The sequence below is a fragment of the Dama dama genome, chromosome 5 (genome assembly GCF_033118175.1).
Source record: "Dama dama isolate Ldn47 chromosome 5, ASM3311817v1, whole genome shotgun sequence".
Taxonomy (NCBI): Eukaryota; Metazoa; Chordata; class Mammalia; order Artiodactyla; family Cervidae; genus Dama; species Dama dama.
The window spans coordinates 105,321,616-105,348,622 of NC_083685.1; the positions used below are offsets into that span (position 1 = coordinate 105,321,616).

General features: G+C 40.2%; 1 protein-coding gene across 4 annotated transcripts in view; it reads left to right on the forward strand.

The window, feature by feature from the left end:
• Window positions 1-3,190: 3,190 nt before the first annotated feature.
• The window catches only part of SPAG9 (sperm associated antigen 9), a 154,110-nt gene continuing 130,293 nt past the window's right edge, over window positions 3,191-27,007 (forward strand). For 2 of the 4 annotated variants that reach the window (XM_061143711.1, XM_061143713.1), the window contains exon 1: window positions 3,192-3,602. In XM_061143711.1, the coding sequence (XP_060999694.1) occupies window positions 3,300-3,602 (303 nt within the window). In that variant the 5' untranslated portion in view covers window positions 3,192-3,299. Of the gene's footprint in view, window positions 3,603-27,007 lie in introns of all 4 variants that reach the window. The other 2 variants (XM_061143714.1, XM_061143712.1) reach the window with 2 other exon arrangements.

Here is a 27,007-nt window from a genome sequence, read left to right on the forward strand (position 1 = left end):
CGTGGAATCTTAGTTCCCTCACCAGGGATTGAACTCTGCATCCCCTGCATTTCCAGGTGGATTCTTAACCACTAACTTTTTTGTTTCTGGCCTAAATTCTTCAAAATGACCAGTCCACAGAATAGTATAAGATTCCCAATTTAAAAACTGTCTTCTTTCCACTTCGTCACACTAAATTATGTAATTCTATTGGGTTAGAATAAAGTTATTATAGCCATAAATTTAATTTAGTTTTAACAGCTTTATTGAAATACAATTCACATACTATGTAATTAAACTGGTCTTCCCTGGTGGTTCAACAGTAAAGAATATGCCTGCAATGCAGGAGCCGCAGGACATGCTGGTTTGATTGCTGGGTCTGGCAGATCCCCTGGAGGAGAGCATGGCAACCCACTCCAATATTGTTGCCTGGAGAATCCCATGGACAGAGGAGCCTGATGGGCTACAGTCCATGGGGTTGCAAAAAGTCAGACACAACTGAAGCGAATTAGTACCCATGCACATAAATAATTAAACTATTTACAGTGTACAATTCAATGACTTTTAGTATATTCAGAGTATTAGTATACTGTCTGTATTATATTAGCATAGAAAGTGAAAAAAAAAGTGAAAGTTGCTCAGTCATGTCCGACTCAGAGACCCCTTGAGACCCCCATACTGTCAATGGAATTCTCCAGGCCAGAATACTGGAGTGGGTAGCCTTTCCCTTCTCCAGGGGATCTTCCCAATCCAGGGATCAAACCCAGGTCTCCTGCATTGCAGGCGGATTCTTTACCAGCTGAGCCAATAATATATATAATTAATATCATAATATAGTATATTATCTATCACCGTAATCAATTTTAGAACATTTTCATTAGGCCCCAAAGAACCCCATGCCCTTTAGCATTCACTCTTATTTTCCCTTGTTCCACCAGTCAGCCTGAGGCAACCACTGATGTTTCATGTGGTCCTTTGTGACTGGCTTCTTTTACTTAGAATATTTTCAAGGTTCATCCATGCTGTAATATGTACTTCATTTTTTTTATTGTCAAATAATAAATATTTCATTATATGCATAATAAAATTTTAATTCAAGAATTGATGGATATTTGGCAGAATGTTGTTTTAAACAAATGTGATCACTGAGTTAGCAGAAGCTTAAAATTAGTACATATACACGTGTGTGCATGCTAAATCACTTCAGTCGTGTCCAACTCCCCACAACATTATAGGCTGTAGCCCACCAGGCTCCTCTGTCCATGGGATTCTCCAGGCAAGAATACTTGAGTGGGTTGCCATTTCCTTCTCCAGGGGATCTTCCTGATTCAGGGATTGAACCTGTGTCTCTTATGTCTCCTGCATTGGCAGATGGGTTCTTTACCACTAGTGCCATCTGGGAAGCAATATATAAATATGTATCTCATATATTTCTAAGTTGAATTTATACTTAAAGAAGCACACTTACTATTAAGACTTTGTTATAATCTCAGACCTGAAAATCAATTTTTTTCCTGCTAAATTTTCTGATGTGTATGATAGTAGTGTGGAAAGACAAAGTAAAGTCTTGCCCTAAGTTTTTCTGCTCCTCGGACCTCCAGGAAAACAGAGGCATATATATAGGTATATATATATATATAGAGAGAGAGAGAGAGAGAGGCATAAATACAGGTGCCCAAGTAAGAGTCCTTAGGAGAGAAAAAAGAAAAGAGAAACAAAAAGATCCAGAGGAAGATTCTTTCCTGGTTTTAAAATGTGAGCTTTAGAAAAGAAAGGGCATTTGGGGCACATATCCAACTCCCTGATCGGCAAATCTGAGACCTACCCATATACACAAACGATAAGAGGTGACTGCTTGGTAAGGATGCGAAAGGGGGACAGTACAGGCCACAAATTCAGTCACGTGTGTCCTTGTAAGGCTTAGTTTTTCACCCCCCTACTGCTTTTGTGGGTCTCTGGTTGGGTACAGATTGGGAGACTTTGGAGAACTAGTTCATACTTAGAGAACTTGAACTTGTAAATACCAAATTGAGGGTTTTTATGATCCTGGGAGGTAGCTGATTCCCCACTGAACCATTCTTCACTCAAATCTTGCCTTCCCTGGCCCTATTCTTACAGGAGTTGAGGCCACAGTACTCTTTCATCACCTGCCGCGGAGATAAGGGGCTTTGGGGTGTATTTTCTTCCCTATTTGCAGCAGTCAGAACACCAGGAAGTGATCCTTGACTCAGCCTGCCCGAGGTTTGGCTGTTGTCATTCCCCACATGTGATTTTCTACCAGAGACCTCACGTACCATCGGACTTACTCATCCTAATAACTCCACCTCTTTCCTCCTCTACTCTCCTCCCCACATTAGCCTGCCCTGCTGAGAGATTAGAGGAAAGGAGGGTGCTTGGTGCCAGGAAATACCACTCTCGCAAGTCGTCCGTGAGGAGAGAAACTCGTGTTTGGGAAAGTGCAAGATTGTGGCGTTTGTTTTCCTCTTCTCCAGGATGCTTTGCACGTCCTCTGTTTAAGGCTATCCTTACTGTCTTAACCCCAAATAATTCTTTCCTATTCAAGACCACCTTATTACTGAGGCGGACCTTGTCCCCGTTAAGGTTGCTTTCCCTTTCCCTGTTTTCCACTACTCTGAGTCCGGAATTCTCAAATTCTTAGAACTGTTTTGAGTCCCTGATCGGCCTCCTTCCCGTTCCAGCTGCGTGACCTTGAGTGAACCATTAACTTCTCCAGGCCTACTTTCCTCGTCTGTGAAACGAAGGCCAAAACGTCTACCGCACCAAGCTTGTGATGAGGCCCAAATATGAAAGCCCTTTGTGCGCTGTAAAAAGTAATAAAATGTTAGCTATTCTGGATTGCTAATCACTCTTCCAGAAACCCTCCGTTTCCATTGGGGCTCGCCCCGCAAATCGCGCCAGGGGTGGGTACTTCTCACCACCCTCCTATCGCAGTCTTTCCCATTGGCTTACACGACGTCGCGCGGCGCCGAGTATTGACGCAACGCCGCCTCCGCTGGCGCAGGGTGCTGCATTGGCCCCGCCCCCGACCGCGCCTGGCCTCCTGCGGGGTCCCGCCCTACGGGCAGACACAGGCGGATCCCGCCCCTTCAGTGACGTGTGGCGCGCGCAGCCCGGCCGCCCCGGCAGTTGGTGCAGCGGCGGTTGGGCTGAATACGCTCGCTTCACCCCTCCCCTCCTCCGGCTCGGTCCCCCACCCCGCCGGGCCCAGCCCCAGCTCCAGCCGCAGCGGCCCCGTCCCGTGCGGGCCCGTGTCGCCCCCTAAGCCGGAGACGCCCCCGGCCGGCGGGCAGCCCGCCACCATGGAGCTGGAGGACGGTGTGGTGTACCAGGAGGAGCCCGGCGGCTCCGGGGCCGTGATGTCGGAGCGGGTGTCCGGCCTGGCCGGCTCCATCTACCGCGAGTTCGAGCGGCTCATCGGGCGCTACGACGAGGAGGTGGTCAAGGAGCTGATGCCACTGGTGGTGGCCGTGCTGGAGAACCTGGACTCGGTGTTCGCGCAGGACCAAGAGCACCAGGTGGAGCTGGAGCTGCTCCGGGACGACAACGAGCAGCTCATCACCCAGTACGAGCGAGAGAAGGCGCTGCGCAAGCACGCAGAGGAGGTGAGGCCGGCCAGAGGGGAGGGTGAGGGCCGGGCCCGAGGGCCGGGGGTCGCGGTCCGTCTCAGAGGGGAGGCGCCCCGGCCTTCTTGGGGCAGGCCTAAGTCCGAGGCTCGTCGGAATGAGCCTGGCGGCCGAGAGGCCCCAGTACCCCCGGCCAGCATTGGACGCCCAGGGAGATGGGTGAGTGTCCTGGAGAAAAGAGTGAGATGAGGGAAGCAAGGCCTGGGGAGGAAGCCACAGCCTGGCCTGAGGGCACCTGGGGTTGGCTGAGAGCGGTATTTTAGGATATCTGCTTGTCTCTTGTAGTTTAGGGAAGTTTCCGACCACCGTGGGGTAGTCAGACGGCGTTTCAAACTTTTACCTTGGGGTGGTGGGTGGAGCGCCTTTAAAAAACTGTCCTGGATATGTAACTTCCGCTGGTTCCAGTACCTTTCCTGGGGGTTGCTGCTTTGGGAAGTTAGATATCTTCCTCTTTCGGTCAGTTTCTTGATATTTTAACCCTACTGAGGGAGTTTTATTTTATGTGTTATGTGCCTTGGTTGATACTTTGTCGACACTTAGATGTTGTATGGGAATACTCTGTAAATATGGAGAGTATACAATTTTATTTTATTGGAATGCACATCAATGCATTCTTCCTTGTCAGGTGGTAACCTTGGACAGTTCCCTTTAAAAACTATTTATAAAAAGGATGGGGAAGTGGTAGGGGGCTGGTTAAGGAGGTGTGGGTGACAGTTGGCAACTCTTTTCAGAGACTGCACTTGGCCAGTTTTTAACTTTATAAAACCTCAGCTTTTAACTTTAGTGACCTTGGTGCCCCAGCCTTGACGCTGAACCTTTTGGAGCTTTGGAGTGCAAGTGATAGATCTTTAACTTCTTGAGGCAGTCAAGGATTCTAGCTTTCAGGATGTGTTGGCATTATTTCTGTGGAATTTATCTGATGCAGGTGAAGTGTCCTATTCATCTTTGTTTCCTGAGCATCTAGCAAACCTGGCTAAATATATGGTGATAGAAGGAAGCTAAATAACTAATTATTGAAGGAATGACACACTGTCTTTCAGAAATATTTGAAAAGTTTTAACGATGTGCAGCTCATTTCCTAACACTAAATAGTACCACCATTTGAACTTTTTTTTTACTTAATACCTTTGTACAAGGTCAAATAGTTTTTTTTCCCCTTAAGTTTGACTGCATGATGCTTTTTAGTTCTGATTTTGTGATCCATTTGTCTCAAAGGGATGCTATTGAATTTGTCAAACAAAACTGACTTTATTTCAAAAGTATGTCCAAGTATATACGGAAGGAAAGGTTGAAAAAGAAAATCTAAGGATGGAATCACAATTTCCACTAGTTTACTAGCACCTTTTATGGAATGGAGCTTATGTACTACTCCTGAGATGACTTGCCATGTCTTCATGCTCAGAGAGGCCCTTGCTATTTTATGGATGTACATGGGAAGACTGTGGAATTAACCAAATATACACACAGGTGAGGAACAGGCCCAGCATGACTTTATTATCATAGATAAAATAAATTGTTGGACGTCCCTGGTGGTCCAGTGGTTAAGAATCTGCCTGGAAATGAAGGGGATGGAGGTTTGATCTGTGTTCTGAAAACATTCCACATGGTGTGGGGCAACTAAGCCTGTCCACTTCACAACCAATGAAGCCCACATACCCTAGAGCCTGTGCTCTGCAACAAGAGAAGCCACTGCAACGAGAAACCTGCACACCCCAAGGAAGAGTTGTCCCCCCTTACCCAGCTCGTTGCAACTAGAGAAAGCCCACACGCAGCAGCAAAGACCCAGTATAGCCATAAGTAAATAAATTAATAATTTTAAAAAGCAAGAAATTACTCCCATCAGCCTTACACTCCTGTCAGTCCATGTAAACATGGGCAAAATGCCAGGGTCACACATGCCAGAAAAACCATCTGCCACAGGTTGCAGAATCAGAAAATACAGCTGACTAAGCTACTAGACTCTGGATTACATATTAATTTCTTAAGTAAATGACATGTAAAAAGTAGATCTCCAATGACTTCTTTTGTAATTTATGCTTTTTCAAATACACTGGTAAATTCTCTGTAATGAAATATGACCTGAGACTAAGAACGCTGATGGCTAGATGACCATGAACGTAAAGTCTTCTTATTACAACAGTTTTCATATAAGGTCATAGATCCAATTTTACCCAAGTGCTCAGAAATTCAGTCTCTCTTAGGTAAATATGCAGAAATGATTCTGTGTTTAATTTTCTTTAAGTTTTGTGGCCTTTAAATAAGAAATTTAATCTTTATTATAATGGTATTACTCAATTTGAATACCTTCTTTTTCTTTGCTTTTATTTAAATTTGTTGTGAGGAGTTAACCTGCTGGTTTTGAGTCTATAAAAACAATCTGAAGAAGGGCTGATTTTATATAGATTTACAACCAGCTTCAAATGCTAGTCAGGAAATCTCATTTTATAGCTTACCACTCTCCCCTTTGGGCTCCCTGCTCCAGCCATATATATATATATAGTCAAAACTGTGATTTTTCCTGTAGTGATGTATGGATGTGAGAGCTGGAAGGCTGAGTGCCGAAGAATTGATGCTTTCAAATTGTGGTGCTGGAAAAGACTCTTGAGAGTCCCTTGAACAGCAAGATCAAACCAGTCAGTCCTAAAGGAAATCAACCCTGAATATTCCTTGGAAAGACTAATGCTGTGGCTCTAATACTTTGGCCACCTGATGCGAAGAGCCGACTCAGTATAAAAGACCATGATGCTGGGGAAGGATTGAGGGCTTGAGGAGAAGGGGTTGACAGAGGATGAGATGGTTGGATGGCAACAATGACTCAATCAACTTGAATTTGAGCAAACTCCAGGAGATAATGAAGGGCTGGAAAACCTGGCATTCTGCGGTCCATGGGGTTGCCAAGAATCGAATATGACTTAGTGACTGAACAACAACAGTGTATATTTAAAATATTTATTTGTCTGTGCCAGGTCTTAGTTGTGGCACACAAGATCTTTGACTTCATTGAGGCATGTGGGATCTAGTTCCCTGACCGGGGATGTAACCCTAGTCCCCTGCATTGGGAGCATGAAGCTTTAGCCGCTGGACTACCAGGGAAGTCCCCAACCATATATATTTTTTTCCATTTAACCAAGTACTGTCTGATGCCTTTGCCCCCTTGGCCTAGAATACTTTTCCCTCAGAGCTTTATCCTGACTAGCTCCTCACTTTTGACTCAAATTAAATTTTGCTTCTTCAGCTCAGCATTTCCTGTCTACTCTATCCAGAGTAAATGTTTGTGAATCTATGAACAACTGATCTGTTAAATCAGTGATTAAAAAAAAAATTCACAAGTTGTGTGGCACGGACCAAAAAAAAAAAAATCTGGAGAGAGATGTTATTCTTGAGAAGAATATGTTAGTGTTTTTTATGTTTTTGTTTGTGTAAGTTCTGATTCTTTTAGAATAGACATGATTTGTTTTGAGTAATTAAAAAAAATTTCCCTGAATTAGGCAAATGAATTAAAACTTTTCTTAAGAAATTCATTAAAAAAATTTTTATTGAAATATAGTCGATTTACAGTGCTGTGCTAGTTTCAGATGTATAGCAAAGTGATCCAGTTATACATAGGGAATTTAGTTTTAAAGTGAGAGTTTAGCATGATCGACTGAAGGGAGATTGCACATAAAAATGAAGATGTACCCTCTTCATCCTCCTTAAGTGGTAGGAGCATATATGAAGACAATGTCTTTGCTGGCAAGAAGATGTTGTGATTATGTGATTTTTAGGACTGCTTTTCTGTGGGTTTTTGTCTAAAATGGAGTGATTAAATGCATAGGTGAGGGATATTACTGAGAATTTTCGAATTAACTTTTTTCCAATGAATCAGCACTTAAAGCAGTAACAATTGATGTTTTATATGCAGACTTACGGGCTTCCCTGGTAGCTCAGCAGGTAAAGAATCCACCTGCAATGCAGGAGACCTCAGTTCTATTCTTGGGTCGGGAAGATCCCCTGGAGAAGGGATAGGCTACCCACTCCAGTATTCATGGGCTTCCCTGCTGGCTCAGATGGTGAAGAATTCACCTGCAATGCGGGCGACTTGGGTTCCATCCCTGGGTTGGGAAGATACCCTAGAGGAGGGCATGGCAACCCACTCCAGTATTCTTGCTTGGAGGATCCCCATGGACCGAGGGGCCTGGCGGGCTGCAGTCCACGGGGTCGCGGAGAGTCCGACACGACTGGGCCACTAAGCACAGCATATGGAGACTTGTAATCTGGTTGTTTTCTTGGGAAGTCTGTGCACATGAGCGGGGACGGTAAGATTTGTGGGCAGGAAAGCAGATGTGGATACTGGGTTTTTAAAGCTGATGTTGTAGTTCTCATTCTTTCGTAAAAATATATTGTTTTTTAAAATTAAAATTTATTCATTGAGGCTGTGCCTGGTCTTAGTTGCATCATGCAGGATCTGTAATTGCAGTATGTGGGATCACACTCCCTAACCAGGGATTGAACTAAGGCCCCCTGCATTGGGAGTGAAGAGCGTCAGCCACTGGACCACCAGGGAAGTCCCCATAAAAATATTTTAATCAAAAATGCTACGGAAATTAATTTTTGTTTGTGAAATAATTTACAGTGAAAGTTAACTTCTTCAGTAAACACTTAGAAAGGAATATTTGAAGTCTTTTCCGTTCAAGATAGGAGTGAAGAGTAATTTTGAATACTTTAGCTTATATTTGTTGAGGACTTAGGATCTTAAAAGTAGAAATTCCATATTTGCTTCAACATTAAGTTTATTTATTTTTTATTTTTTTTATTAGTTGGAGGCTAATTACTTCACAACATTTCAGTGTAGTTTATTTTGTTTCTTTGGCAGAGTTGTTATTTGAATTGATATTTATGATGGTTCTTTAGTTTTAATTCTATTACTCTGGTATCAAAAGGAATTTAATTTGCTATTAAGTAGGTTTTGGGAATCCCCTGGTGGTCCAGTGGTTAGAACTCTGAGCTTCCACTGCAGGGGCATGGATTTGATCCCTGGTTGTGGGGGAGGGAGGAACTAAGAACCCCCATACTGCACAGTGAGGCAAAATAATAATAATTTTAAAAGTAGGTTTTATTTCACTACAGTGGAGCAGTAGTGGAATGGTGGTTTATTTTATATGCACAGGTGATCTGTTAGTACAGAGCAATTTGCTGGTCCATTGAACAACATTTGACATGAAGTTTTCAAACCACTTGTTCAGTGTTTTTTTATTTTAATCTTATTTATTTATGTTTGGCTGTGCTGGCTGTTTGTTGTTGCATGGACTTTTCTCTCATTGTGGGGAGGGGCTGTTCTCTAGTTGTGGTGTGCAGGCTTCTCATTGTGGTGGCTTCTTTGGTCGTGAAGCACGGGCTCTAGGGCATGTGTACTTCGGTAGTTTGGTTCCTGGGCTCTAGAGCACAGGCTCAATAGTTGTGGCACACAGGCTTAGCTGTTCTGTGGCATGTGGGATCTTCCTGCATCAGGGATCGAATCCATATCTCTCCATCATTGGCAGGCAGAATCTTTTCCATGGAGCCACTAAGGAAGGTAAGTTAAGGAATCCAAGAAATACAGTGGTTTTTAAAACCAGTATCTTGTGGTATCTTTAGGGAACTAAAGATTTTTGGTCCAAGGATAATTGAGGTACTGACTTCATTTCTCTCTTGGTTTAGTTACAGCAAGGGTCAACAGCTTTTTGGATTGTTACATCTTAACTTCTTTAAACCTAAGTTTTAGAATGCTCAAAATACACTTTAGTGCTTCATTGGTCTTTGTGTACACAAATGAATTTGTACATAAAACCAGTACATTTAAAAAATACATATTTTCATATTTTGAAAATAACTTTTTTTTTGCTGAACTATTGAAATAACCTTCACACTGCCCCTTGTCAGAGTAGATATGTCCTTGCCCCTGTCAGTCCCTACTTCTAGGCACTTTCTGAAATGAACAACCTGTTTGTTCTTCAGGGGATGGTGTTTACATTGATGAGAGGGTGTGTATGTCACCTTTTGAAATGATAATTAGAGATAATTATTGTTTAGCTATTAAGATAGATCTTAACATTTACCTTCAGGATTTCTTGGTGGCTCAGATGGTAAAGAATCTTCCTGCAGCAGGAGACCCAGGTTTGATCCCTAGGTCAGGAAGATCCCCTGGAGAAGGGAATCTCAATCCACTCTAGTATTCTTGCCTGGAAAATTCCGTGGACAGAGGAGCCTGGCAGGCTAGTCTATGGGGTCGCAAAGAGTCAGACAACTGAGCAACTAACAGTTTACCATTTACCTTTCAGAGGTTTCTGAATTTAAGTATCTAAGTATCTATTATGTGTCCCTGGGATAGTGACATTCACATTTTACTTATTTAAAATCACAAAAGAGACTATGAAAATGGCTAAGGTACCAGGATGGATTAGTTGAGTAAAAACTACTTACTAGATTACTGTGGTATATGCCACAGGTCACTGATCCAATTCTGTGCCTCTGTTTGGTGAGTGAATTTCTTGGATTCCTTAGCTTACCTTTAACTACACATTACATACTTAAATACTTTTGGTTCCCAGTAGAATTAGTATTAGAATAATGTACCCAAATACATTTTCTTTTGTTCCCTTGACTAATGGTTGAGTTATTTTAAAAATACCGTTGTTGTTTTTTTTTTTTTGCTGTGCTCAGCACTTACAATGAATGTAGCTATTACCTAAATTTCTAGGTTGAGATAAGAAATATCAACATAGAAGCAGTTTAATAATGTATGTAATGTGTCTATCAAAAAAGCTGATATTTAAAAATATATGTGTGTGAATTCTATACATTTTGAAATTTTGGCCAGTGATATTTAGTTATTAGCTTCGGTACAAGGCCGTGGAATTCACTTAAGAATTCTGGTGCCTACATACAGACTGAAAGTGAGGGGATAGAAAAAAGTATCCATGCAAATGGAAATAAAAGAAAGCTGGAGTAGCAGTACTCATATCAGACAAAATAGATTTCAAAATAATGTTACAAGAGACAAAGAAGGATACTATATAATGATCAAAAGATCAATCCAAGAAGAAGATATAACAATTGTATATGTGTATATGTGTGCATCCAGCGTAGGAATACCTCAACATATATGGCAAATAGTAACAGTCATAAAAGGAAAAATCAACAGAAACACAGTAATTTGGGGGGATTTTAATAACTCACTCTCATCAAGAAACAGATCGTCCACACAGAAAATCAGGAAACACAGGCCTTAAATGACACATTAGATCAGATGGACTTTACTGATATTTAAAAAATATTCCATCTGAAAGCTGCCAAATACACTTTCTTCTCAAGTGCACACGGAACATTCTCCAGGACAGATCATATCTTGGGCCACAGATCAAGCCTCAGTAACTTTAAGAAAATTGAAATTATATCAAGCATCTTATCCGACCACAACACCATGGGATTAGAAATCAATTACTGGGGAAGAAACTAAAAAAACACACACAAACACGTGGAGGCTAAACATATGTCACTGAACAGCTAATGGATCACTAAAGAAATCAAAGAGGAAATAAAATAATAGCTAGAGACAAATGACAACGAAAACATAGTGGTCCATTACTTTTGGGATACAGCAAAAGGAGCTCTAAGAGGGACATTTATAGCAATACCATCTTACCTTAGGAAACAAGAAATATCTCAAATAAACAGACTAACCTTACCCCTAAAGCAACTAGAGAGGAACAAACAAAGCCCAAAGTTAGTAGAAGGAAAAGAAAATACACAAAAATCAGAGCAGAAATAAAAGAAATAAAGATGACAACAGTAGCAAAGATCAGTGAAATTAAAAGCTGATTCTTTAAGAAGATAAGCAAAATTGATGAACCTCTAGCCAGACTCATCAAGAAAAAAGGAGAGGACTCAAATCAATAAAACTAGAAATGAAAAAGGAGAAGTTACAACTGCCAACACAGAAATACACAGGATCATAAGACACTACTACAAACAACTATATGCCAATAAAATGGACCACCTGAAAGAAATGGACAGATTCTTAGGTATAACCTTCCAAGACTGAACCAAGAAGAAATAGAAAATGTCAACAGATGATTCACAAGTACTGAAATTAAAACAGTAGTTAAAAAGTTTCCAACAAAAAAAAGTCCAGGACCAGAATGCTTCACAGGTGAATTCTTTCAGACGTTTAGAGAAGAGTTAACACCTATCCTCCTGAAACTGTTATAAAAAAATTGCAGAGGAAGGAATACTGCCATGCTCATTCTATGAGGCCACCATCAGCCTGATACCAAAAACAAAGATATTACAAGAAAAGATTATAGGCCAATTATACCGATGGAGAAAGGGATGACAGAGGGTGAGATGGTTGGATGGCATCACTGACTTGATGGACATGAGCTTGAGCAGGCTCTGGGAGTTGTTGATAAACAGGAAGCCTGGTGTGCTGCAGTCATGGGGGTTGCAAAGAGTTGGACATGACCGAGAAACTGAACTGCACTGATACTCATGAGTATAGATGCAAAAATCCTCAGCAAAATACTAGCAAACTGAATTCAACAATACGTTAAGAGTCATTCACCATGATCAAGTGGGATTTATCCCAGAGATGCAAGGATTCTTCAGTATCCACAAATCAATCAGTGTGATACACCACATTAACAAAGTGAGAATAAAAAGAAACTATATGATCACTTCAATAGATGCAGAAAAAGCTTTTGATAAAATCCAACACCCATTTATGATAAGAGCTCTCTAGAAAGTGGGAATAGAGGCCATAATAAAGGCCATATATGACAAACCCATTGCTAACATCATTCTCAGTGGTGAAAAGCTGAACTCATTGCTTCTAAGATTGGAAACAAGGCAAAAATGTCCTTTGTCACCACTTCTATTCAACATAGTTTTGGAAGTCCTAGCCACGGCAGTCAAAGAAGGAAAAGAAGTAAAACTAATATAAATTGGAAAAGAAGTAGTAAAATTGTTACTGTTTGAAGGTGACATGATACAATACACGGAACATCCTAAAGATGCTACCAGCAAAACGCTAGGGCTCATCAGTGAATTTGGTAAAGTTGTAGGATTCAAAATTAATATGCAAATCTCTTGCATTTCTTTTTTTTTTTTTTCTCTTGCATTTCTATACACTAACATCAAAAGATCAGAAAGAAAAAATCAAGGAAGCAATCTCATTTACCATCATATCAAAAAGAGTGTAATATCTGGAAATAAACCTACCTAAGGAATCCAAAGACTTGTATTCTGAAAAGTAAAAGACACTGATGAACGTAGTTGGAGATAGCACAAACAGATGGAAGGATATACTGTGTTTTTGGATTGGAAGAATCAATATTGTCAAAATGACTATACTTCCTAAGGCGATCTTTAGATTTAATGCAATTTAGATCAAATTATCACTGACACTTTTCACAGAACTAGAACAAAAAATTCTAAAATTTATCTGGAAATACAAAAGACCCCAAATAGCCAAAGCAATCCTGAGAAAGAAAAATGAACCAGGGTTCCGACTTCAGACTTCCCAGGTGGCATCAGTGGCAAAGATCCTGCCTGCCAATGCAGGAGACATAAGAGACGTGGGTCTGATCCCTGTGTTGGGAAGATTCCTGGAGGAGGGCGTGGCAGCCCATTCCAATATTGTTGCCTAGAGAATGCCATGGACAGAGGAGCCTGGCAGGCTACAGTCCATGGCGTCACAGAGAGTCAGACATGACTGAAGTGACTCAAAACGACTTCAGACTATACTATAACGGTACAGTAATCAAGAGTATGGTACTGGCACAAAAACACATATAGACCAGTGAAACAAGATAAAATATCCAGAAATAAACACGCACACACCCATGGTCAGTTCAGTTCAGTCACTCAGTCTTGTGTGACCTTTGCGACCCCATGGGCTGCATGGCTTCCCTGTCCATCACCAACTCCCAGAGCCTGCTCAAGCTCATGTCCATCGAGTTGGTGATGCCATCCAACCATCTCATCCTCTGTCTTCCCCTTCTCCTCTTGCCTTCAATCTTTCCCTTCTCCTCCTGCCTTCAGTCTTTTCCAGCATCAGGGTCTGAATGAGTCAGTTCTTCACATCAGGTGGCCAAAGTATTGGAGTTTCATCTTCAGCATCAGTCCTTCCAATGAATATTCAGGACTGATTTCCTTTAGGATGGACTGGTTGGATCTCCTTGCAGTCCAAGGGACTCTTAAGAGTCTTCTCCAACACCACAGTTCAAAAGTATCAATTCTTCAGCGCTCAGCTTTCTTTGTAATCCAACTCTCACTTCCATACATGACTCTTGGAAAAACTATAGCTTTGACTAGACAGACCTTTGTTGGCAAAGTAATGTCTCTACGTTTTAATATACTGTCTAGGTTGGTCATAGCTTTTCTTCCAAGGAGTAAGTATCTTTTAATTTCATGGCTGCAATCACCATCTGCAGTGATTTTGGAGCTCAAAAAATGAAGCCTGTTCCTGTTTCCATTGTTTTCCTATTTATTTGCCATTAAGTGATGGAACTGGATGCCATGATCTTAGTTTTCTCAATGTTGAGTTTTAAGCCAACTTTTTCACTCTCCTCTTTCACTTTCATCAAGAGGCTCTGTAGTTCTTCTTCACTTTCTGCCATAAGGGTGGTGTCATCTGCTTTTCTGAGGTTATTGATATTTCTCCTAGCAATCTTGATACGAGCTTGTGCTTCATCCAGCTTGGCATTTCACTTGGTGTACTCTGCATATAAGTTAAATAAGCAGGGTGACAATATACAACCTTGATGTACTCCTTTCCCTATTTGGAACCAGTCTGTTGTTCCATGTCTGGTTCTAACTGTTACTTCTTGACTTGCATACAGATTTCTCAGGAAGCAGGTCAGGTGGTCTGGTATTCTCACCTCTTTCAGAATTTTCCACAGTTTATTGTGATCCACACAGTCAAAGGCTTTGGCATAGTCAATAAAGCAGAAGTAGATGTTTTTCTGGAACTCTCTTGCTTTTTTCATGATCCAGCGGATGTTGGCAATTTGAACTCCTGTTCCTCTGCCTTTTCTAAATCCAGCTTGAACATCTGAAAGTTCACGGTTCACGTACTGTTGAAGCCTGGATTGGAGAATTTTGAGCATTATTTTGCTGGTGTGTGAGATGAGTGCAATTGTATGATAGTTTGAACATTCTTTGGCATTGCCTTTCTTTGGGATTAGACTGAAAACTGACCTTTTCCAGTCCTGTGGCCACTGCTGAGTTTTCCAAATTTGCTTGCATTTTGAGTGCAGCACTTCCACAGCATCGTCTTTTAGGATTTGAAATAGCTCCACTGGAATTCCATCTCCTCCACTAACTTTGTTTGTAGTGATGCTTCCTAAAGTCCGCTTGACTTCACATTCCAGGATGCCTGGCTCTAGGTGAGTGACCACATCATCATGGTTATCTGAGTCATGAAGATCTTTTTTGTATAGTTCTTTGTATTCTTGCCACGTCATCTTAATATCTTCAGCTTCTGTTAGATCCATACCATTTCTGTCCTGTAGTGTGCCCATCTTTGTGTGAAATGTTCCCTTTGTATCTCCGGTTTTCTTGAAGAGATCTTTAGTTTTCCCCATTCTATTGGTTTCCTCTATTGCTTTGTGTTAATCACTGAAGAAGGCTTTCTTTTCTCTCCTTACTATTCAGTTAATGGTCACTTAGTCTATGAGAAAGGAGGGGAGAATATACCATACACAGAAATAAAATGGATAAAAGTCTTAAATGTGAGGAAATCAGTTGGAAGGACTGATGCTGAAGCTCCAATACTTTGGCCACCTGATGTGAAGAGCCGACTCAGTGGAGAAGCCCCTGATGTTGGGAAAGATTGAAGGCAAAAGGAGAAGAGGGTGGCAGAGGATGAGATGGTTAGATAGCTCACCGATTCAACAGACATGAGTCTGAGCAAGTTCCAGGAGATATGAAGGACAGGGAAGCCTGCCTGGTGTGCTGCAGTCTATGAGCTCACAAAGAGTTGAACGCAACTTAGTGACTGAACAGCAACAGCAAATGTTATACACACCCACATACATACAACATATATACATACACATATTTTTACATTGTGAACCATTTCAAAGTACACTGCAGATGTTATGACACTTCACCCTTCAGTACTTAAAGTACTTATCCTAAAAATTAAAGCATTCTACCATATAGTCACAATTTTATTTACATAGGAGGACATTTTCTAATATCTAGTATTCCATTTGAGTTTGTGTTTGCTTTTTTTTTTTTTTTGCCGTACATATGGGATATGTATAGCATATGGGATGTTAGTTTTCCAACCAGGGATTGAACCCACACCCTCTGCACTGGAAGCACAGAGTCTTAACCAGTGGACTACCAGGGAAGTCTGTGAATTCATTTTTTAGAGCAGAGCATGTGTCAGTTTTAGAGATGAGTAAGATAATATTTTATAGTGAACTAATGGCACTCATCTGGAAAGGAAGAAATTATTGCAGTTTAACTACTTTTCTATAAATAGAAATTTAAACCTGAATTCTACAAAGCAATTAAAATTGTCTAAATTTTTTTTTTAAGATTATAGTATAAAAGTATAATGGATTATTTTTCCCCTTTTAAGGTTTGAAATGCAGAAATTGAGGAACTACTCTCCATTTAATGTTTTCTCTGGCAACTTTTTTTTTTTTAAGTCTTACATATATTTTAGGATACCTTGTTTCTGATTGCTTACCTATAGGATTATAGAGCCTAAGAAGAATTTTTTCCTTGTAATTTGCGCTCCCCGTTGATTAGATCCTCTCTAGGGGGTGGATTTAGGATTTTTGTCTTTCTCGATTCTGTTACTATGCTTTAAAATGTTTTTTCTTTTAAGATCTTGGTTTCTTTTACATTTATTTTTTGGCCACACTGGGAAGCATGTGGGATCTTAGTTTCTCGACCAAGATAGAAGCCACGCCCCCTGCATTGGAAGCACCGGAGTCATAATCACTGAAATGCCAGGGAAGTCCCTAAAATGTATTTTTACTTGCTTTTCCTGCAGGTATTTTTTTAAGGGCTGAGGGGAATCTCCATGATCTTTAGTTCTTCTCTATCCCATTCCCATAGGGAGATAAACAGGACACATGAATCATCAGAAAAAAGAAATATTTATTGAGCCAGGCACTATTCTAGACTCTGGGAGTGTGTCCACAAACAGATCAGACAAGAGAAGTAGCCCTTCCTTTCTTATAGTTTATATTGTAATAACCATTTAATTATAGATTGTGATAGGTGTCACACAGGAAATAAAGGTGAGGTGATACAGAGTAAAGAGGCAGGCATGTTAGATAGAACAAACAAGTTTATAAAAGGTTAAGCAGTCCATCTCATTATTTAGATATGTAGAGTCATTATTTAGATATGAAATGTTAGGTATGATAGAATTTCTTCTCCTCATATTCTTGAAAATTCACAAAAGTGATGGGAATTCCCTGGCACTAAGTGGTTAGAACTCCATGTTTTCACTGCAGAGGCACAGGTTTGACCCCTAGTAGGAGGACCAAGTTCTGTGTGCCTCAACCAAAAGACAAAAACCAAAAAGAAGAAAAAAATAAGGAACAAAATTCACAAACGTGAATAACAGTCTCAGATGTCTTTCTTCTATTTTCTGTCTTACTCCTCATACTTCTTAGCAACATTTGTCTCTTTTGGTCACTCATTCTGTAAGAAACATTATATTTTGGTTCTCTAACTTTGAAATCTCTTGGTTTTCCTCTTGCTTATCTGTGGATTCTTCTTATTCTCGTTAGCATTGGTGTTCTTTGGTGCTTTTTCTAAGATCCCCTTAAGTTCTCACTCTGTACACTGCCTAGCTCATGTAATCCATTCTGATCAGTTCGGTGACCATTTTGTTGACTATTGCAAAATGTGTATCTCATTCATTCATTTAACAGATATTTATTGAAGGCCAGCCTGGTACTGTGGCTATTGGGATACAGTGGTGAGTAAAACAAAAGTCTTCCTTCATGGAGCTGATAGCCTACTAAGAACAGCCTTTTAAGTCCAGATCTCTCTCCGGAGTTTCAGATACATATTACTGTTGCTTATTGGGCATGAATGTCTCCCAACATGTCCAAAACTGAACTTAACTCATAAGCTTGCTTTGCTCATCCTCTTCCTGAGTGGATGCCACTGTCTACCTAGCCAAAAACCAGGCCATCATTCTTAACTGTTCTCTCTCCTTCATCCCCATTGTTGCCTTCTTTTGTTTTCAACTCCTAAATATATCTGGAATGTCTTTACTTTTCAAAACTATTTTTACTACTCTGAAAGTAATGCTTACTACTCTGAAAAGCTGGAGTTTCTTTTTTTTTTTTTTTATTATTAATTTTTTTTTTATTATTATTATTGGAGTTTCTTTCATTCAAACTGAATACCAGGTCTGGCACGTAAGAAATACCCTTTGAATATTTCTGAATAAATAAATGGGCAACTGAAACTGTCCCATAAATGATCTATTTGTGTTCTGTATTGCCAGCCTATACACTGTCCATCACACTGTGCCTGGATCTCTCCAAAACAGCAATCTGATCAGATCGTTTCCACACTTAAAAGCCTTTAGTGGATCTGTCTAAAGTCTGTTCTTGAATTGACTAAAGTTCCTAACATACAAGGCCTTGTAGTCTGGCTGCTTCTGACTTCACTAGTCTAATCATCTCCTTTTAGAGCCATACCGAACCCCTTGGGTTTGTTATGTAAAAGGTAGGTTCTCCAGGCCTTCTTAAAACTGCCTCTTTGCATGGCACTCTCTTTCTCTTCGATTGCCTGGCTACCGTTATTCATCTTTCAGGTTTCAATTCTGGAATGCCTTTTACGACACTGAAGTATGGGTTGTACCCATTTTATATATTCCCATAGCATACTATCCTCCTTTCATAGAACTTTCAGTGTTGTGTTTGACTAACCTATTGCTTTAATTCTCCCACTAAGTTACTGGGATGCAGTAGGTACTAGATATTTTTTGTTTGGTTGGATGGTGGTTAGATAAATATACTAAAGGTCAAATTGCTGAGGCTAGCTATTTAAAATTCTCTTTTGTGCATTCAAGTTATTGTCCTTATCTACTGCTGGTACCAAGTTATGCTACAACTTCCAGAAAGTTCTTCAGTGAGTCCCTTGACTTAGGCATATACAGAAAAACTGACTTCTTCTAAGTATACTTATTACAGACACTTTGGCTACATTGTCCTATACATACTAGATATTCTAGAAATATTTAGGCATTTAAAAAATTGAAATATTTTCAAGATCATTGAAACTGTTGTCAGAATATTGTAGACTACTTAAAAATCAGGGAATTCCTTCTCTGATTGTTTTTGTGGTTGTTATTTTGTTAGGGTTTTTTCTTTGTTTTAAGTTTTTCCTCACAGCAGGAAGTTTGGAAATAGAGAGTGCTGGTATCAAAGTCCAGGCCAAAACTCTGGACTTCTTACAATATACCTCATGGTTAAAAATTAATATTCAGAACTGTGGGCATAGAGGCTGCTTTCAAGAGAAAAAGAGGAAAGAAGAGGTGGTGTCAGCCACATCTGTTCTCTCTTAGTCTGCTCAGGCTGCTATAACAAAAATACCGTAGGTTGAGTGGCTTTAACAACAAATATTTATTTCCATTGTTCTAGAAGCTGGGAAGTCCAAGGTCATGACGCTGACAGATTCAGAGTCTGATGAGAACCCGTTGCCTGGTTCATAGATAGCTGTAGTTTTCTCACTGTGTCCTCATAGGACAGAAGGCTCTGATTGCTTTTTAATTAGTTTTAGCCACAAATATTTATTTCTAAGTTACTGGTTGAAAATTTCTTCTAGCTGAATAAATTTTCCACACAAATGATGGTTAAGTGCCAACCCTTAATTTTAACTATTGCTTAGAATTTTTTGGTAGACATTTCTAATCAGGATATAGGAGTAGTAGTCTATAGTAACAAGTAAACTGTTTAGTAAAAAAAAATTGATGTGTTTTGAAGAAAAGTTTAGAATCCACCTGCAATGCAGGAGCTGCAGGCTCGATCTTTGGGTTGGGAAGGTCCCCTGGAGAAGGAAATGGCAACCCACTCCAGTATTCTTGCCTGGAAAAATCCTCTGAACAGAGAAATCTGTCAGACTGTGGTCCATGACGTCGACTCCAAAAGAGTCGAACATGATTTAGCGACTAAGCACACACTTACTGTGAAGAATAGTAAACTTTTATTTCAGGAGATGGCAAGAGTGAACATAGACATTTTAGCAGTTGGTGAACTAAAATGGATGGCAATGGGTGAATTTAATTCATATGACCATTATATCTACTTCTGTGGGCAAGAATTCCTTAGAATAAAGGGAGTAGTCCTCATAGTCAACAAAAGAGTCCAAAATGCAGTACTTGGGTGCAATCTCAAAAACGACAGAATGAGCTCTGTTTGTTTCCAAGGAAACCATTCAACATCACACTAGTCCGAGACTGTGCCCCAACCACTAAAGCCAATGAAGTTGAACAGTTCTATGAAGACCTACAAGACCTACTAGTTGTTGTTCACCCACTCATTTGTGTCCCAAATCTTTGTGACCCCATGAACTGCAGCAAGCCAGGCTTGCCTGTCCTTCACCATCTCCTGGAGCTTGCTTAAACTCATGTCCATTGAGTCACTGATGCCATCTAACCATCTCATCCTCTATCATCCCCTTTTCCTCCTGCCTTCACTCTTTCCCAACATCAGGGTCTTTTCTAATGAGTTGGCTCTTCACACCAGATGGCCAGAGTATTGGAGTTTCAGCTTCAGCATCAGTCCTTCCAATGAGTATTCTGGGTCAATTTCCTTTAGGATTGCCTGGTTTGATCTCCTTGCAGTCCAAGGGACTCTCAAGAGTCTTCTTCAGAACCACAGTTCGAAAGCTTCAATTCTTCGGTGCTCAGCCTTCATTATGGTTTCACATTTCACATCCGTACATGACTGGGAAAACCATAGCTTTGACTATATGGACTTTTGTCGACAAAGTAGATATTTCTACTTTTTAATACACTGTCTAGTTTTGTCATAGCTTTTCTTCCAAGGACCAAACCCAAGCGTCTTTTAATTTCATGGCTGCTGTCACTGTCCACAGTGGTTTTGGAGCCCAAGAAAATAAAATCTGTTACTGCTTCCACTTTTCCCCCATCTGTTTGCCATTAGGTGATGAGTTCAGATGCCATAATCTTAGTTTTTTGAATGTTGAGTTTTAAACCAGCATTTTTACTCTTGTTTTTCACCCTCATCAAGAGGCTCTTTGGCTACTTTTCATGTTCTGCCATTAGAGTGATATCATCTGCATATCTGAGGTTGTTATTTCTTGATTCCAACTTGTGATTCATCCATCCTGACATTCCGAATGATGTACTCTGCATATAAGTTAAATAAGCAGGGTGACAGTATACAGCCAGCCTTGCTGTACTCCTTTCCCAAATTTGAACCAGTCAGATGTTCCGTGTCCAGTTCCAGCTGTTGCTTCTTGACCTGCATACAGGTTTCTCAGGAGGCAGGTAAGGAGGTCTGGTATTCCCATCTCTTTCAGAATTTTCCAGTTTGTTGTGACCCACACAGTCAAAGGCTTTAGCATAGTCAATGAAGCAGAAGTAGATATTTTTTTGGAATTCCCTTGCTTTCTCTATGATCCAGCGAATGTTGGCAATTTGATCTCTGGTTCCTCTGCCTTTTCTAAATCCGTCTTGTACCTCTGGAAGTTCTCGATTCACATACTATTTAAGCCTAGGTTGAAGGATTTTGAACATCACCTTGCTAGCATGTTAAATGAGTGCAGTCGTACAGTAGTTTGAACATTCTTTGGCATTGCCCTTCTTAGGGATTGGAATGAAAACTAATATTTTCCAGTCCTGTGGCCACTGCTGAGTTTTCTAAATTTGCTGGCTTATTGAGTGCAGCACTTTCACAGCATCATCTTTTAGGATTTGAAATAGCTCAGCTGGAATTTCATCACATCCACTGACTTTGTTTGTAGTAGTACTTTCTAAGGCCCGGTTGACTTCACACTCCAGGATGTCTGGCTCTAGATGAGTGACCACACCATTGTGGTTATCTGGATCTTCAAGAATTATTTTGTATAGTTCTTTTGTGTATTCTTGCCACCTCTCCTTAATCTCTTCTGCTTTTCTTAGGTCCTTACCATTTCTATCCTTTATCGTGCCCATCCTTGCATGAAATGTTCCCTTGATATTTCCAGTTTTCTTGAAGAGATTTATAGTCTTTTCCATTCTGTTATTTTCTTCTTTTTATTTGCATTGTTCATCTCAGAAGGCATTCTTATCTCACCTACAATACTGTGGAACTCTGCATTCAGTTGGGTATATCTTTCCCTTTCCCCCTTTCCTTTCTCTGTGTTTCTTAAGAATCTCATCATCTGTAAGTGCTCTCCTCCTACCCCACGCCCCCACTTTGTTATTTAGGTTTGAAGAAACTGAGTCATTTGTATTAGAAGTTTTTTCTGCATTTTGGATTGGGGAGGGTTTGGGGAATGACATTCCTCAGGCATTGCTTAATAATATGGTTTGTTCTTTTATTTGTTAAAAGCTACTATATTGAAAAACAGTTACATTTAAATGAACTGAGTTTAACAATAATTATTTAAAATAATGGAAATGTTTCTTTTCCCCACTTTGCAGAGTAAAAAATGGGTGGTGGATAATATATTGGTAGATTCTGAGCAGTAAGTCAGCCTTTTATTTGGTGTTTTTTTTTTTTTTTTTTTTTTTAAGAAAAATACTATATACAAAGTTACTACTTTAAAGGTTGTAAAGGATTTTTGCTTGTTTTTTGTCTGTTAATATCTTTCTCCTGGGCTTACTTCATAGCTCAGTTGGTAAAGAATCCACCTGCAACGCAGGAGACCGTGATTCGATTCCTGGGTCGGAAAGATCTGATGGAGAAGGGATAGGCTACTCCAGCATTCTTGGGTTTCCCTTGTGACTCAGCTGGTAAAGAATCCACCTGCAATGTGGGAGACCTGGGTTTGATCCCTGGGTTGGGAAGATCCCCTGGAGAAGGGAAAGGCTACCCACTCCACTATTCTGGCTGGGAGAATTCCATGGACTGTATAGTCCTTGGGGTCTCAAAGAGTCGGACATGACTGAGTGGCTTTCACTTCACTTCACTGTCTTTTTCCGATAAGCAATAGTCTCTAGGGATTTTTTTTAGCTTAAGGACAATGCTTTTTCAAAGCTTTGTTTTTCTCCAGAACATTGTGGCAGAACAGCTCCTATAAACCATCTGAACTTGAAACCATTTTGCCTCATCACAAAGATTATTCTTTTTGAATCCTGAGATAAGTCTGTATTGTATACTGACTTTTTTTTTTTTTAAGTGTGTCATTGCTCCCAGGAGAGTTTGTCTGGAGTCACATTTGTTGTTGGCCAATTAGTTATTGAGAGGAGAAAGGAGTATCTAATGAAGATGTATTTGTAACAGAAGATGAAAAAGACCATTTATGGGCTTTTATCCCAGTCCCCTAACACTTTTTAAAAAAAGCGTATGTGAGAGTAGCTTAGAAAAACGGATGGACAAACAGGTGGGTTGTGGAGAGGTGTGCATCTATACCAACACATCTGAGGGATCTGACAGACTCTCCTGTGTTGGGGGAAAGGAACCAGAATTCTCTAGGGATAGTATTGTTTTGTAGTTTGAGAAACTGCCTCTCTCCTGCCTTGATTTTGATATTGCCCTAACCCTACCATTTGCCAAATGTAATGTAGGTTGGCCATTTTTATAAAGTTATGCCACTGGCAAGAAATTGAATCATATTAAATCAATAATGAATGCTTACAGGTTTCTTATGAAGATTCATTTACTTTTTTTTTTTTAACTGTCTCTGGCTAGGGTACAGTCTCCAAAATCCTATTTACTTTGCCTAAAAAACCTGTTATTTATTTATTTATTTATTTTTTTGGTGACTGTGATGCAAGGTTGTGGCATGTTAGTTCCCTGACTATGGACTGAACCTGTGCCCCAGCAGGGAAAACGTGGAGTGTTAACCACTGGACCATTAGGGAATTCCCTAAAAGTACTGTTTCATGCAAGTTGTAGTAATAATAAGCTTTCTGGAATGGGTCCACACTTCGATATTCTAGTCCTGAAATACATCACTCTTGTATTTTAGCATTCAGCTTCAACAGATCTAATATACTATCATGGTATATACATAACATGTTCAGTAGTTAAGATGTGTCCAACTCTGTGACCCAGTGGACTGTCAGGCTCCCCTGTCCTTTACTATCTCCATGTGTGAGTGAGTGAGTGAAAGTTGCTCAGTTGTGTCTGACTCTTTGTGACCCCATAAACTACATGGTCCATGGAATTTTCCAAAATACTGGAGTGTGGGTAGCTTTTCTTTTCTCCAGGGAACCAGTTTTATATAATTAAAAGTGAATTATCCCTTCACATTGATTTTCCTCTGTTTCAGTATTCCATTTCAGAGTTTTCTGATTAACTGCATTTCAAAAAAATCCTAGAAACTTCCCTGATTGTCCAGTGGTTAAGCCTCCACATTCCCAATTCAGTGCACCTGGGCTCAATTCCTGATCAGGGAACTAAGATCCTGCATGCTGCAATTAAGACCACATGCAGCCACATTAGGAAAAAAAACAAAAATTTTTAGTCAGATAAATGATAATATTAATGAATGCTTGATATACCAAGCTTTTTCTGAGATGAAATGCAAATGAATCAAGGTTTATCTTTAGCTCTTGAGCCACCTTTAAAGGGGTATAGGCCTACAGTTTGCATTTCCCCCTTTCCTTTATTAATTTTACCTGTTTATTGCAAAAACAAACAAAAAGCCCAGCATCTTTAGACTTCCTTCTTTTTTTTTTGTTGGCTTCATCAACCCTATATGTGATCTTAGTTCCTCGAACAGGGGTAGAACCAGAACCGCCTGCATTGGAAGTGGGAAGTCTTAACCACTGGACTGCCAGGGAAGTCTGAAGACTACTTAAGAATAAGGCTATTAAAAAAAGATAAAGTCATCCTAAATCTCATCACTGTTAAACAGCCATTTTAATATAGACCTCCAAAGCTTTTCTTTTGCCCATTTACTTTTCCTCCAGTTTATGTTTGTAGGATCACACTATGTATGAGGTCATGTATCAGAGCTCTTAAAGTATGGTAAAAGTAACACTCTTTTCATTCATTCTCTAAGGACTTTGATCCACATTGCTAACTTCCATGCTGGTTGTACCAGTTAGATTCCAAATAATGAGATGCCTTTACAAATAAATATTCCATATAGTGCACTTGAATACCTCATAGGTAGTTTGCTTTGGTATTTAAAATCTATTCTATTATTCTATTCTTGTTAATGTTGTTCTGGTTCAGATCAGTGGCACGGCCTGGAGCTTTCATCTGGAGATCCAGGAGCAACTGGCCACCAAAGGGATACCAGCCCAGCCAGCCCTCCCAGGTGGGACGGGTGGGAGCTTTGGGGCAAAACATTGTAATTGTCTCCTCCTTGGATAAAGAATCAAACAGCCTTACAACCAAGAGAGGGTGTGACCCCCCAGAACCTGTGGTTTGCAGAACATAGGGAAAGCATCCCAAAAAGGAGATGGGGCTCATCCACCCATGAGGCTGTGAGAAGTGAGGCCATATGGCTGAACCCCAAGGATGTGCACTCTGAGAAGGCACAGTCTACTTTCTGGTGTGTAAAGTTTCAGTTTTCCTAGTTCAGCTCTTGGATTTCACATCATTTGAACTTAAAATACCCCAAGAGAAGTTAGCAATGAAGCCCTGTCCACCATGTAAACCTCAGTGTGGATGAGTCTGTCAGTTCATTTCCTGTAAGAGCTTCCCTGGCTTCTCTGGTGGCTCAGATGGTAAAGAATCTGTCTGCAATGCAGGAGACCTGGGTTCGATCCCTGGATGAGGAAGATGCCCTGGAGGAGGAAATAGCAACCCACTCCAGTTTTCCTGCCTGGAGAAATCCATGGACAGAGGAACCTGGTGGGCTATGGACCATGGGGTCGCAAAGAGTTGGACATGACTGAGCAACCAACACTTCCTGAGAGAGCACATTTTTCAAGGCAGAAGAGGTGAAAGGATGAAGCTTACTGAATGCGCGGGGAAAGGAAGGGTTATCTCCTTCTAGCCCCTCCTCCAGCTTTGAGGAGGCGCTAGAAGGAGAAAAACTTGCCTTCAAAATTTCCTCGTGTTGGGTCCCCTAGAAACACAGGCCACAGGCTGGACTAAGTGGAAATTTGTACTCATTTAGTGTTAAGATCCTCTTTGCATTGCTGGAAGCCTGAAAGGGAGGCCTGATGGGAGACTGATAAAAGCCTGACTTTTCAATAAAAATGGAGGAAACTATCTGAAAAAAAAAAAAAAACAAACTATTCTATTACTCATACCACTCTCTCTTCGTTTATACTCAACAAGTGATACCACCATCCTCACTTGTGGTCAGTTCAGGAAGCTTGACTTTTTCCTGAGCTTTCATTCTCGCTTTTTCATTCAGTCACCAGTCCTGTTTATCTCCAAAATATCTTGAATTCATTTTCATCTTTCCATCCTCACTGCTAGCATGTAATAATTTCTCATTAATGTGGTTACCTTTGGTCTCCATTCAAATACTCTTGTTTCCTTCTCAGCACAGCCCATTTTCCATATCCTTGCAAACTAAGCTTTTCAAAGTATGAGTGGAGTTCCAACATCCTAATGTGACCCAGTATCCTGTAAGGCTCTATATGATTTGTTCTTTATCTACATTCCATCCTTATCTCAGGCCATTCTCTTTCTCAAATCTCTGAGCTTGCCCATACTGGATTTCCTTAGTTTCTTTCAGTTTGATGAACTTTTTGCTCTTTATAAACTTTTTTTAATCCTTTAGGTCTCAGTTTAAATGTCTCAGAAATGTCTTTAGTCATATCATGTTATTTCCACATTATACACTTTTCTGATATCCTATACTGGATTTCCTTAGTTTCTTTCAGTTTGATGAACTTTTTGCTCTTTATAAACTTTTTTTAATCCTTTAGGTCTGTTTAAATGTCTCAGAAATGTCTTTAGTCATATCATGTTATTTCCACATTATACACTTTTCTGATATCCTATCTCTTGAGTCACATATGATTACAGTGTGGTTGCATTGTGTGTGAACTTGAACTATGATTTTTAAAGTCTTTTTTGTATTCAGAGTTTGAAATGTTAAATCCTCATTTTAAAAAGTCTTGGAGAGAATCACATCACAAGCCTGGGATAAAGTTGTAAACCAAGGTTGTGTTATCCCATGTTGTTATCACTGAGAAGGTAATAGCCTCTACTCAATACTCTGTAATGGTCTATTGGGGAGTGAATCTAAAAAAAAAGAGTGGATATATGTGTATGTGGGCTTCCCTGGTGGTGCTTGTG